This window comes from Myotis brandtii, unplaced genomic scaffold (assembly GCF_000412655.1).
Source record: "Myotis brandtii unplaced genomic scaffold, ASM41265v1 scaffold2, whole genome shotgun sequence".
Taxonomy (NCBI): Eukaryota; Metazoa; Chordata; class Mammalia; order Chiroptera; family Vespertilionidae; genus Myotis; species Myotis brandtii.
In genome coordinates this window covers 1,532,014-1,549,450 of record NW_005357451.1, presented here as the reverse complement: position 1 = coordinate 1,549,450, position 17,437 = coordinate 1,532,014, and the positions used below count along the sequence as shown (strand labels likewise).

General features: G+C 34.2%; 1 protein-coding gene across 3 annotated transcripts in view; it reads right to left on the bottom strand.

Moving 5' to 3' along the window:
* The window catches only part of DACH2 (dachshund family transcription factor 2), a 717,141-nt gene that overhangs the window by 501,966 nt on the left and 197,738 nt on the right, over nt 1–17,437 (bottom strand). For 2 of the 3 annotated variants that reach the window (XM_014538871.1, XM_005865261.2), the window contains exon 2: nt 10,242–10,280. The exons of the other annotated variant lie outside the window; for it this stretch is intronic. In XM_014538871.1, coding sequence (XP_014394357.1) covers nt 10,242–10,280 — 39 coding nt within the window. The remainder of the gene's footprint in view (nt 1–10,241; nt 10,281–17,437) is intronic. 3 annotated transcript variants of the gene reach the window in all.

Here is a 17,437-nt window from a genome sequence, read left to right as displayed (position 1 = left end):
TTAGCAACTAATTAGTTACACTGATAAACTAAGAATAGGGCTATGCAATTTTAGAAAATGTCACCATTCCCTTTGTAAATTAATGATTTGTTCCCCATTGCACAATAATAGGTGGTTATCAGCCTTTCCTCTTCATCCTGTCTCAGCCATTTAACTAAATCTACACTGAGTCCTCCAGAGAATTTCATGGTCTGTCACCCTACTCACTGGTATCTAGATGTACAAATGTTTTAGCAGTCCCTTAATTTTTACATCACTAGGCAACTATTCTAAGTTTAAAAGAAAGAACAGGTTTCACCTGAACATTCAGACAAGTACCCTAGTACAAAAGTAAGTTTTCTTTCATTTATATTAAAGAAACACACAACCTGAGACCTAATGTATTGCACCTTCACATCATTAAATGTAACATGCAGAACCTCACATTACTATGCTACACATGGCCAATAAATTTTAGTATTCACAGGATTATGGTAATTAAGTCTTCCATTTCTTTGGGTGATGTGACACTTGCTTGACTGTAATGTCACTCCACTTAAAGTCTGTGTAAACAACATTATCTTAGTCACTCTGCATTACATTTCCAACTGTGAGCAAAATTACTATGCCAGAGTGGACAATAATGTAAGTAATCCCAAGGAAACATAATGTAAATTATTTGTTCAAGGTTCAAATTGGATTTTCAATAAACAAAAAGGAATACTTTCTGTGCACATATAATATTAATGTATGTTGGGCATCCATGGCAAAGCACATGGGTATACTTGGAGGCAGTGATAATGACACAATGTCCATTATTTTGATGTTTTGTGGATAAAAGATAAATGTTTGCTAAGGCTTCATTCAGGCTAACAAAAGTACAGATACTCAATAAGGAGTAGTACATAGAACAACTGCAAATGGTTTTGTAAATAAAGATTCATTAATATCTCAAATGCAAATGATGATTTTTAGAAATGCAGATGATAAAGGCAATGCAACAATCCTTATTTTCCTCCTTTCCTTGTTTTTGTACTCAGCAACCATAATATTTTTTAAGTAGAATGCTAATTTCTCAATAGTCTTGTCAGCCACTTAGTGTATTATGTCCAAGAAGTGCTATCTTGAAAATTTTCTGACCTATAAAAACTACCTTAAAGGCTTTGAGATATCTTGCATTTTAAGTGATTCATAGTGCTTGTTCATAATGTTAAAAAACCTGAAATCGCCATACAGGATAAGTAGGATCTGGCCAAAAATAATCTAGATTAACTGCGCACAAGTTCTTCTTCACTGAACTAGTGAAGTGATACAAAAAGCAAAATAGTGACGTTTAGAGTTATGATTAAACTGTAAAACAGAGTGCCAATTAACAAAAATAGCAATGGAACTTCTTAAATATGTGACTCACGGTCAGTTCACAAATAGATCAAAGTGCGTAAAAAACCCTCAAAAGCACTTATGTGGGATTTTCTAGGCCTATTGTCACATTTGGATAAATGAGGTATACATATGTGAAGTGTATTAATCTGGAGATCATCTGAACAAAGTGTGTGAACCACAATTTTCTTGTATTTTCTGATGTTGAAACTCTGTTGGAGGTCAATTCACTTTCTAGAAGTGCCATAGTCAAAAAGATGTCCAGGGCTACTTATAAAAAGAGAAAGCCCTGTTTGGCCAGTGTGTCTCAGTGGTTGAGCATCAACCCATGAACCAAGAGTTCACTGGTTGGATTCCAGGTCAGGGCACATGCCCAGATTATGGGCCTAATCCTCAGTAGGGGGTGTGCAGGAGGCAGGTGATCAATGATTCTCTCTTATCATTGATGTTTCTATCTTTCCCTCCCTCTCCCTCCCTCTCTGAAATAAATAAAAACATTTTTTTAAAAAGAGAAGCCCCTAAAAATGTCTTCATCACAAGAGATTAACTGATTTCTATTTTGTTTGCTGGAATTGTCACCTTCCATAGTAGAGGCTTTACTAAAAATATAACTATGTTCAATATCCTCATAGATAAGCAATGTTCTTTTTTACGGTAAAGTCATTTAAAATAATAGGTACTCTGTACTAGAGATAGGATATACTTGTGTGTGCGAATGTGTGAGTGTATGTGAGTGGGCTTGTGTCATATGTTTGCAATTATGGGAGTTTAAATAAAAATCAGTTTCAACTGACTCCGTATTATACTCTAATTTCTTATAATATTGGACAGGTTTCTAATTGAATGTTTTTTCCAGTGCACATAGAATCTAACAAAACCTGCAAGCTCTTTGTTAAACCTCAGGGCAAAAATCCAAATCTTTCTAATCAAAAATATCTGCAAACACAATATCCAATTACTTTGCCCCATTGTCCAAAAAGAAATACAGAAATATACAGAAAAGTCAACCTCAGTCCTCCCTCCTTTTTAAGTAACTAAATGCAGCACCATAAAAGCACTGCTGGAATCAAATCTTAAGTGAGCTGAAAATACTGAATAGTCTCTTCTCTGAATGTGAAATGTGCACTAAAAGATCTTAAAAAACACACACACAAAGCTATAACAAATAGTGGTTGAGTTTTCACTGTATTTCAGCATTTGTGATGTGATACTTCAAAGTGGGAATCATTGAAGATGAATTCAAAATGGTGTGTTGCCATTGCCTAGTTCTTCTAATGCTGAGATCCTGCTCCCATCTTCTGTCCCACGTCCCCCCCACCCATTGTCCTTGAATTATGGGAAACACAAAGATAAATAGTAAAATTTATTATCTTAACTAAGCTAGAAGGTGATATAACAGTATTCACAACTTGATAAAATTCAATTTTGTCTTTATATTTTATGCACAATAAGTAAATTATAGATTCAAGGTAAAGTGAAGATATGTATCGCAGATCAAAGGTTATAGCATGCTTATAAGAGATTGCTTGGTCCAAAATCCTAATTTTATAGATGCAGAAACTGAGGTCTCAACCCATAGTTATTTACAGCACTGTTTTAAGTCATGGATTTCTGACTTTTTTCCAAAACTTTTCCTGTTCCACTATCTCATATCAAATGAGGCTTTATGAAAAAGTGCCTTATAACCAAGGAAAATACAAATTTTAAGTAGTATCCTTATGCTTATCTAAACTAGATATGTTTTTATTTTTTAAAATTTTATTTTATTGTTTAAAGTATTACAGATAGTAGTACATATGTCTCCTTTTTTTTTCTCCCATTGACCTTCCCCTGGCCTCCCCTACCCCTGGACACATGCCCTCACCCCCCCCCCCAGGGTCTTGTGTCCCTAGATATGTTTTTAAATGAATAATGACACAAATAATATCAGTATTAAGTGATGAGAACCAATCTTTAAATGTATGTATAATCATGAAAAATAATAAATTAAAAGAAGTATATTTTATTCAAAGGAATTATTTGTTAAAAAAATAACTACTATACTGGAAAGAATGTGTGGAAATTGGAGTGTTTGTAAATGCTAGTGAGAGTATAAATCAGAAGCTATTTAGAGAGCAATTTGGTAATAGCTATTAAAGTTGAAGTTGTGCATAGCCCACAATTTGACAATTTCACTTCTAGGTTTATATCCTAGAGAAGCTCTCCCACATTAGCACAAGGAAATATGGTGTCTATTACAACACTGTAAGTAACAACAAAAAATTGAAAACAACCTAAATGTCAATCAATATAGTAAAGAATTATCAAACTGTATACTCATACACTGAAATAATACAGTGGACAATTAAAATAAATGAACTAGATCTACATGTATCCACCTAGATATATCTTCAAAATGTAATGTGAAAATAATTACAAAAATATTATAGTTTCAAACCATTTTAGGTACACTTTTACAAATACAAAAATTAATACTGAATATTTACACATATAATAAAAGAAACATACAACAACACTACGCACCAATTTTAAGATAGTGGTTACCTCTAGTGGAGGGTGAGTTGAAAGGAGATTAGTGTTAGTCATATCATTAATGTTTTATAGATACATCTTTTCTTTTTAAATTGAATCATGAATCAAATGTAGCAAAACATAGACATAGTTATTGGTCAACAGCTATCATTATTTTCTACTCTTTCTACTTGAACTTCATTATAATTAATCTTGCTAATTTATTACATGATAGAAATGATGTTACCAAATTGATTTCAGAGTAGAAATGCCATTTGCAGTCATATATATACTTAAATATGAGGTTTTGGTAATAAGTATAATTCCATTTGTCAGAGTATTAAAATGTATTGATCCAAAGATATGAGCTTTGAAATCAGACTGCCTTGATTCAGATGCTGGCTCTGGTATCTGTAGGCTGTATGGCCATAATAAGTAACTTAACCTTCTCTGTATCTCAGTATCATCATCTGTAAAACAAGGATCACAATAGTAGCACCTATCTTGTAGAGTTGTTATGATGATATAATGAACTAATACATGGAAAATCACCTGGTATATCATGTTTAAAAAATGTCAGATATTATAATGTTCTGACAAAAAATAGTACTAACTATTCATCAAAGTTTATCCTGAATTACCTTTTTTAATGTCTACACTGGTCAAATGCATCAAATAATCACTCGTTGTTTTTTAATTCTTTCTTTTAAGGATTAACCAATTAATAATCTCCAATTGTTAGAGTTTTTAGGGAACAGTTAATTTATTAGTACATTTAAATATAGCTCATCCTTATCACATAACAGATTACTTATGATCAGATCTATCTGATGATCTAAGGGCAGCCCTGTCTATCCAAATTTTTTTACCCAAATTTCATTCAAGTAGACATCAATTGTTTTGCACACTGTCATATGTATTGACAAGTTGTCCAACAATTTATCATCTTTCATATGTCTGAGTTAAATCTGCAGCTAGAATAATGAGAGGGGGGATATGGAAGAGGAAATAGAGGGGATAAATGGTGATGGAAAAAATAAAATAAAATAAAATAAAACAGATGTGGGTGGGCATTTTTAAAGTTAATTTAGGATTTGAGATTGTGCATTCTTTTCTTTCTCTTTCTTTTTCAGTTTTCTCTTTTGTAAGAAGTCTTTGATAAGTTTCTCAGCAGAAATCACAATGTTAATTTACCATCCTGACTAAGGATTTATGGTGCGGATCCTACAGGTCATTAAAGCACGTTTAGCAGTGGGGTGTTTTTCTTTTCTTTCTTTTTCCTAGAGAGATTGAAATTTAATTGTTTCCTTGCTAGACAAATATGCTTTTGGATTGCCAGTAATGAAAAGGGCATACATATGTCAAAAGCATTGTAGCACAGTGGGATTATGTGCTAGGGTCCAGGGCAGGACAGACAAACAAGCAAAGCCTCAGATCAGTCAAACAGTTACCTCTTAATAAAATCTCAGATGACCAAATTTTGTTTTACCTTTGCCAATGCCTATCAAAAGTTCAAATGAAGTTTTGTTGTGTTAACTACTTACATTTCTCTTATTTCTTATTTTAACCATTTGTAAAAATAAAGGAATTTCACTAGATAAAATTAGAAATGCATTTAAAGGCAAGCCAATCTAAAATTTAAAAAAAAATGCATGCTATATGCATGGCTTTCTTCCGATTAAAGCACCATTAATTGGGCATTAAATAGAAGCCTTAATTATGTTATGTGAAAAAACCTATACTTAAATATTCTCTTTTGGACATGGCAGTAATTAGTTTTCATGCTGTGTTTTATTGATAAATATGAAAGCCCCAAATTCATAATTTTGTCTTAATTTTCAAACCACATTAAGGGAAAATTGTCTTGGTTATTTCCATGCAGTAATAAAAAACCACAAACTGCATAATCATTATTTTGAATACCAGCAGAATTATTTACAAGCTCTCCACTTATAAGTTATTTACTTTACATGAATTTTCCGTCATCAAGATCTTCAGGTGTATGTCTAACATACTGAGATTTTTTTAATTGCAGTATGTAGAGGATATACAATTTAAAGCAGAGGTAACAAACTGACAGCCCTTGAGCTAGATCCAGACCACAAATGGTTTTTTTGTCTGTTGTTGGGCTGTTTTGGGTTGTTTTTTGTTTTTTGTTTTGTTTTGGTTTTTGCCTGCATAATGTAGCCTTTTTTTGCTTTTTATTGAATTCATTACCAACAGTTAAGAATTAGGTAAATTTCACATAAAAAATCTGATTTCCTGTCTTCTCTTAAAAAAGTCAGATCTTAACACTGGGCCTGCATTCCAATCAGCTGAGCCTAGTAATAGCTGCCACCTTTGGAAAGAATATACCCTCTCTAATTCAGCAGAGTCTCCCCTCTACTCCCTAATGCTTATGTTCTTTCTTATACCTTCTGAGCCTTGACTCAGTAGGCATTAGAGTTTGTGACACTCCTATTTCTCTGTAGTTTCTTGGAATTAATAGGTACATGTACTTTCAAAAACATTTCATGATTTTCCTCAGATTACAGTAAATGTAAAAACTCATTATGTATATATGTACACAAGTAATGTGTGTTATGATTAATCTAGAAATAAATATACACAGTTTTAAACTATTGTGTACTTAATTAAAAGTGAAAGGTTAACATTCATTTGCATAGCATTTCATTCAGAAAATAAAAATAAAATGTACGTTATTTTCAATGCCTAAATTCAATTTCATTCATATACAATAAAAAACACTTACTTTCAATATCCCAAATGTAAAACTCAAAACTCAATCCATTTAAATTTTTTTAATTAAAAAACATTCATTAATAAAATTTAATGGGTTTCAGTCTCTTCAGCAATGAAGTCACAGTCTAACAAAAAAGTTTGACACTTAAGGAGGCACATCCACTGCTTCAGGTCACTAGAGTATTATTTAGTGTGCATGATATTCAAGAGTAATATTTAAAACTAGAGGCCCGGCACACGGATTCGTGCACTGGTGTGGGGCATGGCCTGCAGGGATCAGCCCACTGTGAGAGTGCCACTCATTCTGGTCAGCCGAGCATCTGCTCCTACTGTGGGAGTGCACTGACCACCAGGGGGCAGCTCCTGCATTGAATGTCTGCCCGTCTGCCCCCTGGTGGTCAGTGGGCATCATAATGACTGGTCGACTGGTCGTTCTGCCTTTCAGTTGCTGGGCTTTTATAGATATAGACATAGATAGATATAGATATAGACATAGATATAGATATAGATATAGATATAGATATAGATATCCTTCTCAATAGGATTCATCTCTCTCCAGTCAATGTTCTTATTGACTCAAACAAGGACAAAAATGACGTTTTCTTAATTTTCTCAAAGCAGTGCTCACAAATGGTGAGGGGCTAACCACAGGAAACAATGGAGGTTAGAATGCATCGCAACACACAACTTAAAATGGGCACTAGATGTTCCTGTTTATAAAGTCACTTGTGCACATCTGCCTCTTTACCAGTTTCTCCTCAAGCTTCAATCTTTTATGATCTTGCTTCATTCTTTCCATCTAAATCTTACTTTTCTTTCCATTTCCTCTGTGGGGGCTGACTTTGGAATTGAAAACTTGTCGGGCTTTACCCTTCAATGTAATTTAACCATCTTTGTTTTCCTCTAACTAGAAGCTGATAAAGAGTCTCCCCTTGAGCAAACTAGTCAGGCTCTTTTGATTTCTCTTCCCAACTAGACCTCAACATTTAGACTTTATGTCCATCTTTACATCACCCAGTTTTAGCAAAAATTCCTGCTAAATCTCTCTGACTGGTGTAGCTCAGTTGGTTGGGTGTCATCCTGTGCACCAAAAGGTTGTCAGTCCATTTCCTGGTCGGGAACATGCCTGAGTTGTGGGCTTGATATCGGGTGGGGGGCATGCGGGAGGCAGCCAATTGATGTTACACTCTCCTATTCACGTTTTTCTCCCTCTCTCTCTCCCTTTCTCTCCATGTCTAAAAGTCAATAAAAATATTAGAAAACAATTCCTGCTAAGTCAATTTAGCCAGAATCCTCAAACTCATATGATTCAATTCAATATATTCTATATATGGTTTAAGATATATAGACTCTCTAGGCAGTATATATGCTATGTGGGTATATGCATACATATATATGATATCACATACACCATAATTTCTAGGTTTATTGAATCATATTTTCACATTTTAAGGTAACTGAAATTGGGATATGCTTTATATTTTTTATAAAGATGGAAATGTAGCTGTAAGGCAGAGGAGTGTGTGGCAACATGCTCATCGTTGCCTGTGCGCATACCAGTTAGCTACATTCATACTATTGTTACCTGAGCTGAATTACTTTGATTGTTAACATTACACCGAGTTAAATTCTGACTTAAATTTGGATACCTAATTGTCATTTAAAATATCTTTGAAAAAGATTATATAGTACTATGAAGTTCCATTGAAATGAAAAGTTACTGTATATGTCAGACTGTCTATCATTCAGCAGGCATTGCAATTAGAGTCAGTAGAAACTGTCAAATTTCTGGGAATAGATAATGGTATTTTCAACCCTAGGAGAGATTAGTGTGACCAATTTATGCATGATGAAGGACTACCACTTAGGGACAGAACATCTATATGTCAAAAGCCTTGGCTGACTTGCAAACGAAGGTGATTCAACTCCCATAATATGTAATCCAGTTACAAAAATTTCAAAATGCCAAGTTCATCCAAATGTGGAAAGACCCATGTATTTTTTATTTGGCACAAAATTATTATATCAGTCTGAAATATGACAAAATGGTCTGGATGACAAACAGAGTATATGGGTGGCAGAATGTTGTCACTGTGATATCATAAGCACTAGTTGATGGCTAAAAGTGATTAATGAATAAAACCTTTTAGGCTCAATGTAAAGCAGGTGTAGACTGAAACTTTGATAGTCATAGTAAAGAAAAGTATTGCTTATAATTATTTATATAAATGGATACTACTATTGGTTCATTTTATTTGAATCATATTTATTTTACATTTCATGTTTTTCCCTTTCCCTCTCCTCTAAGATGTAGTTAAATTGGTGGTACATTTTGTAATCACTAGCATCTTGGAATTAAAAAAAGTTGGTATATATAGATATAGACATAGATGTAGACATAGATATAGAGATATAGATAGATATAGATATAGATATAGATGATAGAGATGAGATAGATAGAGATAGAGATAAAGATGATAGATGATAGAGAGATAGAGATAGATAGAGATATATAGATATAGATATAGATAGATAGATAAATAGATAGATGATAGATAGATAGATAGATAGATAGATAGATAGATAGATAGAATATATCCCAGATATTAGAAACACCGCCATAGCGATTTTCATTTTCCATGTTGAAAACTCAGGATAAATCCCTTAGAGTGGTCCCAATCTTCCCTACAGACTAGAAGGAAAGGGAAAAGTCAACAATGGGTGATTTGACCTGAGATGGTTGTTTGGAAGAGAAGAGGGAGCACTATTGCAGGCAATAGCAAAACCTACTTTAGTATCATGGGTTGCTCTCCTTCTCTTTTGCCTGTCTGAGTAACTGCCAGTTTTTCCCCATTACAACCTAAAAGATATAAAGCCTGAAGCAACATGCTATCTCTGATTTCAATTTAACTATAATTGTCATAGACATTTTAGGAAGTTTCAAGCATGAATCTTCTTAGATTTCCAAATACTTAAAGAATGTATTTTCACAAGAACAAAAATTTTAGAACTACTGACATGCCTACAAAATATATCTATGTCTAATGCTTAGAACTCCAAAAGATTAGAATTGTGGGTTTTTCCCCCAAAATTATTGCTGTAGCACACTTAATAACCTTTGCTGCCCTGCAAAAGTGAATGTACCTTCCTAAGCATTCAGAGTCATGGGGCAGGGTGGATAAATTATGTTCCCATTATTTTACATAGGTGTCAGAGACCCTCACTCAAACTCCATCAACTTTACAGCCTTTCTCTAACTTCTTCAATTCCCAGGGAAGTTGCTTCTTGTGGCTGGAAGTCATCTCCCCACTACATGGTTCTGGTATCTACTCCCAGTTAACAGATATGAATGGTCACTAACTAACACTAGTGAAATCATGGGGACCCCAATTAACTAGAACCCTCAAATGTGCAGACTGGTTCTAATTAGCTATTTGGATTTCTTGTTTTATTATTAACAAATGGTTAAGCAAAATTCAATGTTTGCTGCTGACATTTTTAAATGGCTCTACTTTCCTACCTTAGTAAGTATAGTACAGGTAACAAAATTATTGAAGTTGGGCTGAATCTGTACAGGTTCCAGGACATTCCCAGGAAGTTGATTGTTAAAAAAATAAATACATAAATACCTGTTAACAGCTTGTTTTCTTGTCATTTGCCTCTTCCTTCTAAAAGGAGAGTGTAGCAAAAAATAAATAAATAAAACTGGTTAATTGAGAGTTCTGGTTAATTAGCTTCCAATTAATCAAGGCTTTATTATATTTTACCAAAAAATCTTCTTAAAATCTTCAGAAATTTTAGATAAGTTACACACAATGAAACAGCAGCAGGGGAGAGCACAAGAAGGTAGGAAAGCCTGAATTGCTATTAGATAGTATTTTAGATTATGTGGATAATGTTATTAAACTTCTGGTCTAATCCCCATTGAGTAAAGAATAATGTGAAATGTGATGTGGTTTAGGGCTTTTCCATATATGAAGGCAAGGAAATAAAGTTATAGATTTCTGTTGAAGAAAATGGCCTCGGGTCATAACAATTCCAAAAAGGCTTCAGCAATATTGTGTCTTTTCCCTTTCTCTCAAGAGCTTTCTTCCCATCCCATTGGGTATTCCAATACTTTTCAGGGAAAAATCCCCTTCCAGTTTTTTTACATTTTTTATTTGCCAACAGGATGATGAAAATAAGCCAATATAAATGCTATGCCTTAATTTCCTAAACATGGAACCATTAATCACTCAGCTCATTCTATAGTTATTTCTGTAGAAACATATAACTATCTTACATCTTCCCCCAAAGGGTTACACATGCACATGTGCACACACACTAGCACACACTCACAAACATACAGTCATACACACATCCATACAAAATAAGTTAAACACGTACAAAAGAAATCAATAAAAAACATAATTAGCTTAGTTAACAATATAACCATTCTTTCCAGTAGTATGTTTCCCAGCATTCCCATGCCCTTTAATGAAGAACAATAAAATCTAAAATGCCATGCTAATAAAAAAAAACACTATAAGACTGTAACTTGGCTTTTTTGAGCCTTAGTGCACTTATTAGTATAGAAACAGGAACCTCTCTATAATACCACTACAAATATATATGGGTGGTTCATCACCCCTTTATAATCTTTTCTTCTAATAGCCTTTTTTGTTAAAAGTTTCCTTTCAGGTATTTTGTTTGTTTGTTTTTGAAAGGCAACTGCTTTCCTGCTTAAAGGTCTGTAGAAAGATTTCTAAATAAACCACAAATGCAAGCATCTAGGGCTGCTGGGGAAAGATTATTTAAGTTTAGGACTTTAAAATGACCAAGTATTGAAACATTCTTGCTAATAGTATCCAATAAATATGTGTTCATGAGTTAACTATTATTTAATTAAGGATTTAAAACTTTCTCGGGAGTTTACCTTGACTTTTGACATTTTTTCATTTGTTTTATCAAATGTAAGATGTATTTTATAGTACTGTTTATAACTCTAACTCTAGAACTTCAGGGACTACATGTTAAATACACATAGTTTATTTTTGACCTTCAAAATATAATATGACTTCTACACTTCTGAATTTGTTCCTTCTGTGATGTCAACTAATTTATTTTAGATTTTTTTACACTTTGCCAAATAATTAACATTTTGGTAATTTTTTAAAAATATATTTTATTGATTTTTGACAGAGAGGAAGGGAGAGTGATAGAGAGTTAGAAACATCGATGAGAGAGAAACATCGATCAGCTGCCTCCTGCACACCTCCCACTGGGGATGTGCCCACAACCAAGGTACATGCCCCTGACTGGAATCGAACCTGGGACCCTTCAGTCCACAGGCCGACGCTCCATCCACTGAGCCAAAACGGCCAGGGCACATTTTGGTAATTTTTACTGGACAAGCAGATGCTACAATTAATATCAGCTCAGTATAGAGCAGCTCTCATCTGAATTTCCTGGAGTTGTCCTAGAATGTTTTGTACCCCCTTAAATTCCTCTTTGTCTCCTGAAGTTACATTTTGCTGCCTCTCCCCACTTCTAAGTAAGGATATGAAATTAAAGTGATGAACATAGGGCCTGAAATTTACTAAAATTTATTTTTTGTGGCTGAAATATACCTATTACCACCTTCTTACAAAGCGAATCACAAAAAAGGTTACATATATTCAAGAACAGTGGATCAAATACTATTCTCAAAATACCATGACAACCAATAGATCTATTACCAACAGAAGCCCTACAACAAATTGGGGTAAGTAGTTAGGGTCTCTACTCAGCTCACCCGCTCCAATAATCATTGCTGCACTACATTAGGATACTGGTTATCCTTATAATAGGGATACTTTCCCCCAACATACAGGATATCCCTGGAAGGTAATTTGGCTGTGGCTGAGACCCAAGGACTCAACCAGAGCAGGCTGTGTTTTAATTCTTCAAGATCATTTTAATCCTGTACCACTTATAAATGAATTTTCATACTTAGATTCTTTTAACTTGTAATGTGTGAATGCAAGGCCACAAAGTTAATGGCAATGGTTGTTACCCAGCATGCCCTTCTCTGATTGGAAGAAATTCAGCAGAAGAATCAGAGATATGGAATTTTTACATTTGAAACCTAAACTTAGACCATAAAATCACATTTAACAATAAATAGCATTCAGACCACATGCCAAGAGAAAACAAAATATCACAGAGTAAGGAGTCCAGTTAAGAACTCACAGACTCGCCGAAACCGGTTTGGCTCAGTGGATAGAGCGTCGGCCTGCGGACTGAGGGGTCCCAGGTTCGATTCCGGTCAAGGGCATGTACCGTTGTGGACACATCCCCAGTGGGGGATGTGCAGGAGGCAGCTGATTGATGTTTCTAACTCTCTATCTCTCTCCTTCTCTGTAAAAAATCAATAAAATATATTTTTTAAAAAAAAAGAACTCACAGACTCATTGGATTTAAGTATTTTAGTCCTTTTGAAGATAAATTAAAAATTCACTATCAAATATCACATAGTAAGTCATATCTCTGAACTGAAGGTAACTAGAATGCTACTTTCATTAATTCTTCATGCAGGAGAGTTTACTCAAAACAGAGCATTTCAAAGCTATAGTCAACCTTTGAGATGGATTTCAAACTGTACTCTAAAGAGCTTCAAGAAAGTGCTGATGGGTGGTAGAAGGAAAGACAAGAATGAGCCATTCTTTTTCATCCCTTTAATTAGTGAAGCTGTTCTTTTTCCTATGTGATGTATTGTCAGAACTGCTCTAGTTTACAACCCACCACCACCATTTCTCAGAGGAGAAAAGTAGCCCCTCATATGTTCAAATGTTTGGCCAAGTTTAATGTTCAGAAGTCTCCTTACACCTAATTTATGCTGCTGCCCCTGAATTTGTCGCCCTGCTTTTTCTACTTCATATTAGGGACCACTTTTTGAACCACCCCCCCAAAGATTATCATATTTGCTTTATCCTCATGGAAACATAATACGGTCAATAGGCATGGTACACATTCAGAAAGTAGAAGAGACAAGACAAGATCCATGGCTACCTTGATCTCTAGGCCATTGCTCTTTCTACAGAACACTGCTTTCATTTATTTCATTTTTAATAAAATATAGTTGGCATAAAATATATTTGTTTCAGGTGCACAACATAGTAATTCAACATTTAAATGCTTGTGATGTGATCTTTTAAAACAGAGGCTACAAACTGGCAAATAAGGCCTGCCAGATACAGCTTGGTCTGCTCAGAACTTTGAAAATCTGGAAATTTTACATAAAATCTGAATTTCTAAAAGAAAAAGAATATCTGAAAATCCGGGTCCCACATATTTACTGGCTCAGCACAACTAGAGGAAGTAGAGGAGCAATGTTTACCCATAGACAGAATATACACTCTTCTGTTTCCTACAGATCCCATAATTTACTCTGATCTTCTGCCTGACCCTCTAAATGAATTTATGTTATTTCCTTGGGTCTAGTAGGAATTTGAGTTTTATGACCATTATTTTAAAGTTTATGGGTATAATTTACTCAAATATTAGTCAATTTACCTGAAGAAACTTAAGCTATAAGTGCTAGATTGTTTACCTGAAAGGTCACGTGCATTTTATTTAATAGGAAAGACAAGCCTTTGATCCTTGAAGTAGATGCCACTTTACTATTATTATTATTTTTTTTTACCTACAGAAAAGCATCTAAAGAAAATTGTGTTAGACGAAAACATATTCAATACAAAATGAACTCTGATTACACTCAGAGAAACATTGTTATTCAATCAGCGTAGTAGCAATAAATTTAAGATACCAAAAGATTGAACCCTAGCTGGTTTGACTCAGTGGCTAGAGTGTCAGCCTGCAGACTGAAGGTCTTGGGTTTGATTCCAGTCAAGGGCACATGCCCAGGTTGCAGGCTCAATCACCAGTAGGGGGCATGCAGGAGGCAGCCGATCAATGATTCTCTCATCACTGATGTTTCTCTCTCTTTCTCTCCTTCTCTCTTCCTCTTTGAAATCAATAAAAATATATTTTTTAAAAAGTTTTAAAAATTGATAAAATGTTTCCTATGCTTTGATATATGTAAAAGTTGTCAAGTGATTGTACACCTTAAATATATACAACTGTTATTTGTCAATTATACCTCCATAAAGGTGGAAAAAATGTTTCCTATGCTTTGAAATTAGAGTCAACTTTTAACCTGACATATACTGCTATATTTCAGGGACTACTAAGTTGGGCTTTAGTTGTTCCTTACACAAACTGTTCTTTTTAATCGTGTAATTTGTGTCTGTGGTCCAATACAATAAAGTGTTCATTTTGGGAACAAATATCTAATAAATATATAAGACATAAGTAAAGCAATGTCCTGCCCTCCCCCAACTTTACATGTAAAGGATAAATGGCCAGTAAACAGGTGTTAGTAAAACTGGGCTTAGGTTATCTTTGGAGGCTTTAGTAAATCATGCTAACTGTGGCATTTCCACTGTTGGAGCTTTTAGGGAGCTTTCCCTACTCTTTGCTAATAATTTTATTCATTTTATATGTCACCTCTTGCTCCACAGCATGTTAGGAATCCTGGAATTTCTTCGATAAGCTCAGTATGTCAAAAGGAAATTAAAATATATTTCATTATAAAACTATAAAAATAAAGGCCAGGTTATTTTAGGTCTATGTAAGTTTCCAGAGGGCATCCAAACAAACTATTGATCACTTAAGTCTTCAAAAGCATGATCTTTGGATTCAAGGCTCAAACAATTAAAACTATCATTTTCTTTCTTTTGGAAATTTATTTTTCCTAGAATTATTTGGGAATAACAAAAATTTTGGTTATATTAAATATCTGCTTCTTCTGAAAGACATTTGTGCATAAGCTTGATTATTTAAAAAGTCAGGGATATTTAAAGTCAGAGTCCAGAAAGAAATGTAATGGAAAATTAAAAATGGCATGGGGTGATAATAAGAGATAAAGAAGTCTATGGCAATTTTTACACTTGTTTTTAAAAGAGGGACTTCAAAATATATATATATTTAACATAGGCTGCCAATATAACTTAAAGAATGCAAGATTCTATGCCAATTATCTCTGACAGATGACCCCTCTAAACAAACAGTACTTTGTCAGTCCAGTCTGAGGAACCTCAGTGGTTCAATGATATTTCTCATATGTCCTACAATAACAAAAAATCTCAGAGATAGGATTATGGTTCACAGCATCAAATGTATTTTTCAAGACAATGATCATGAAAAAATTAGAATAACTTGTTCTCACAATACAACAATAATTATTTTGTATGTACAATATGAATATAACTTTCAACAAGGATGAGGCCAAATAAATAGTCATATTATAAATCTATCCCAAATAGTTTTTAAATAATATCCTTCTACATATTCAAACTCACTAAATATCAGACACATAAGTAAACTCTGATTATTAGATAACCTACATGAAATCATTTATATTCTTTAAAGCTTTAAACATTAAAATCTCACAAAACCTTCATAAAAGTTAAATCACTTAATGCTGTGGGAATCTTTGGCCATAATATTTCTGTTGGAAATGTGTCTCTGTAACAGTTCTTCTATCCTCTTAGGTTTGGCCAAAGACACATGAGTTACCCTTTGACTCTTATCCTTTGATCTCTATGGGGGTGAGGAGTCTAGCCAGCCTTTTATAAGGGAATTTTTAAAACACTTATTACACTCCTTATATTTCAAGTCTTCCCATTGATGATCATGTCTTCCGGATATTTGCTCAGAAGGACTCACAGAAACCACTAAGAAAATGTGCCAGATCTAATGAGTCATTTATGGTAGATATACATTAAAGCCCTTGAGGCAATGGGCACAATCGCTGCTTTATCAGCTTTTAGTTAGCTTTGGGTTTGATGGTTTGATATCACACTCAAGCGATAGGAAATTGGCCTACTTCCTAAATAGTATGCTGCTTATGTAGAGAACTTAGTGGCAGCTTCCAATTCTGAATGGCTGATTAAAACAGTGTTTCCTTAATAACATTTAAAACAATGTGTGAATATTTTATCTATTTACTTGTTTTAGATCTATCACCCCTCCAAAAATTCAATCTCCATGAAAGAATAGGTTTAGATTTCTTCTTCACTGTTTCAATCCAAAACAGAGATGGCACAGAGTGGGTACTCAGTGAATATCTGTCAGATAAACTGACCATTAAATATGTGAAGGTACACTTCACTCTTTCATATGCATCACTATTGAGTCTTCAAGTGCATTTACATATAACATATTTTCAGAACCTGTTTCTACTATGCAACACTGTTTTACATCATTGATGATGGTGCTTAGTTTATATAAAGACAGCCATGGTGTTTTGAAATCTGAGTAAACTTTCACTGGGTAGCTAAAGTTGATTAGAAATATTATAAGCCCAAACTTAGTTGATGGCATCAAATAAACTGAATTTCTGATAGATATAAAAATGTAGATCCATTATAAAATTATTCACGAAGAGAAAGAATATTCTAAAATTTATTTCAAATGGATAACCAAGATGGTGGCATAGGTAAACACCTATACTTCCTGCCTCTCACAACCACATCAAAATTACAACTAAAAGGCAGAACAACTATCAAACAGAACTGCGGGAAAGCTGGCTGAGTGGAAGTTCCACAACTAGAGAGGTAAAGAAAGTGCATTGAGACTGGTAGGAGGTGTGGAGTCGCAGAAAGTGCTGGCACATGGGTGTGCTGCTTTTTTAATTGGGAAGGAGATATAAGCTCCAGCTTACTCTGAACTCCAGTTCCGGGTGACACTCTTGGGGACATCAGCATATACGGGGAGAAACTGGACTATCTGGCATCAGGACAGG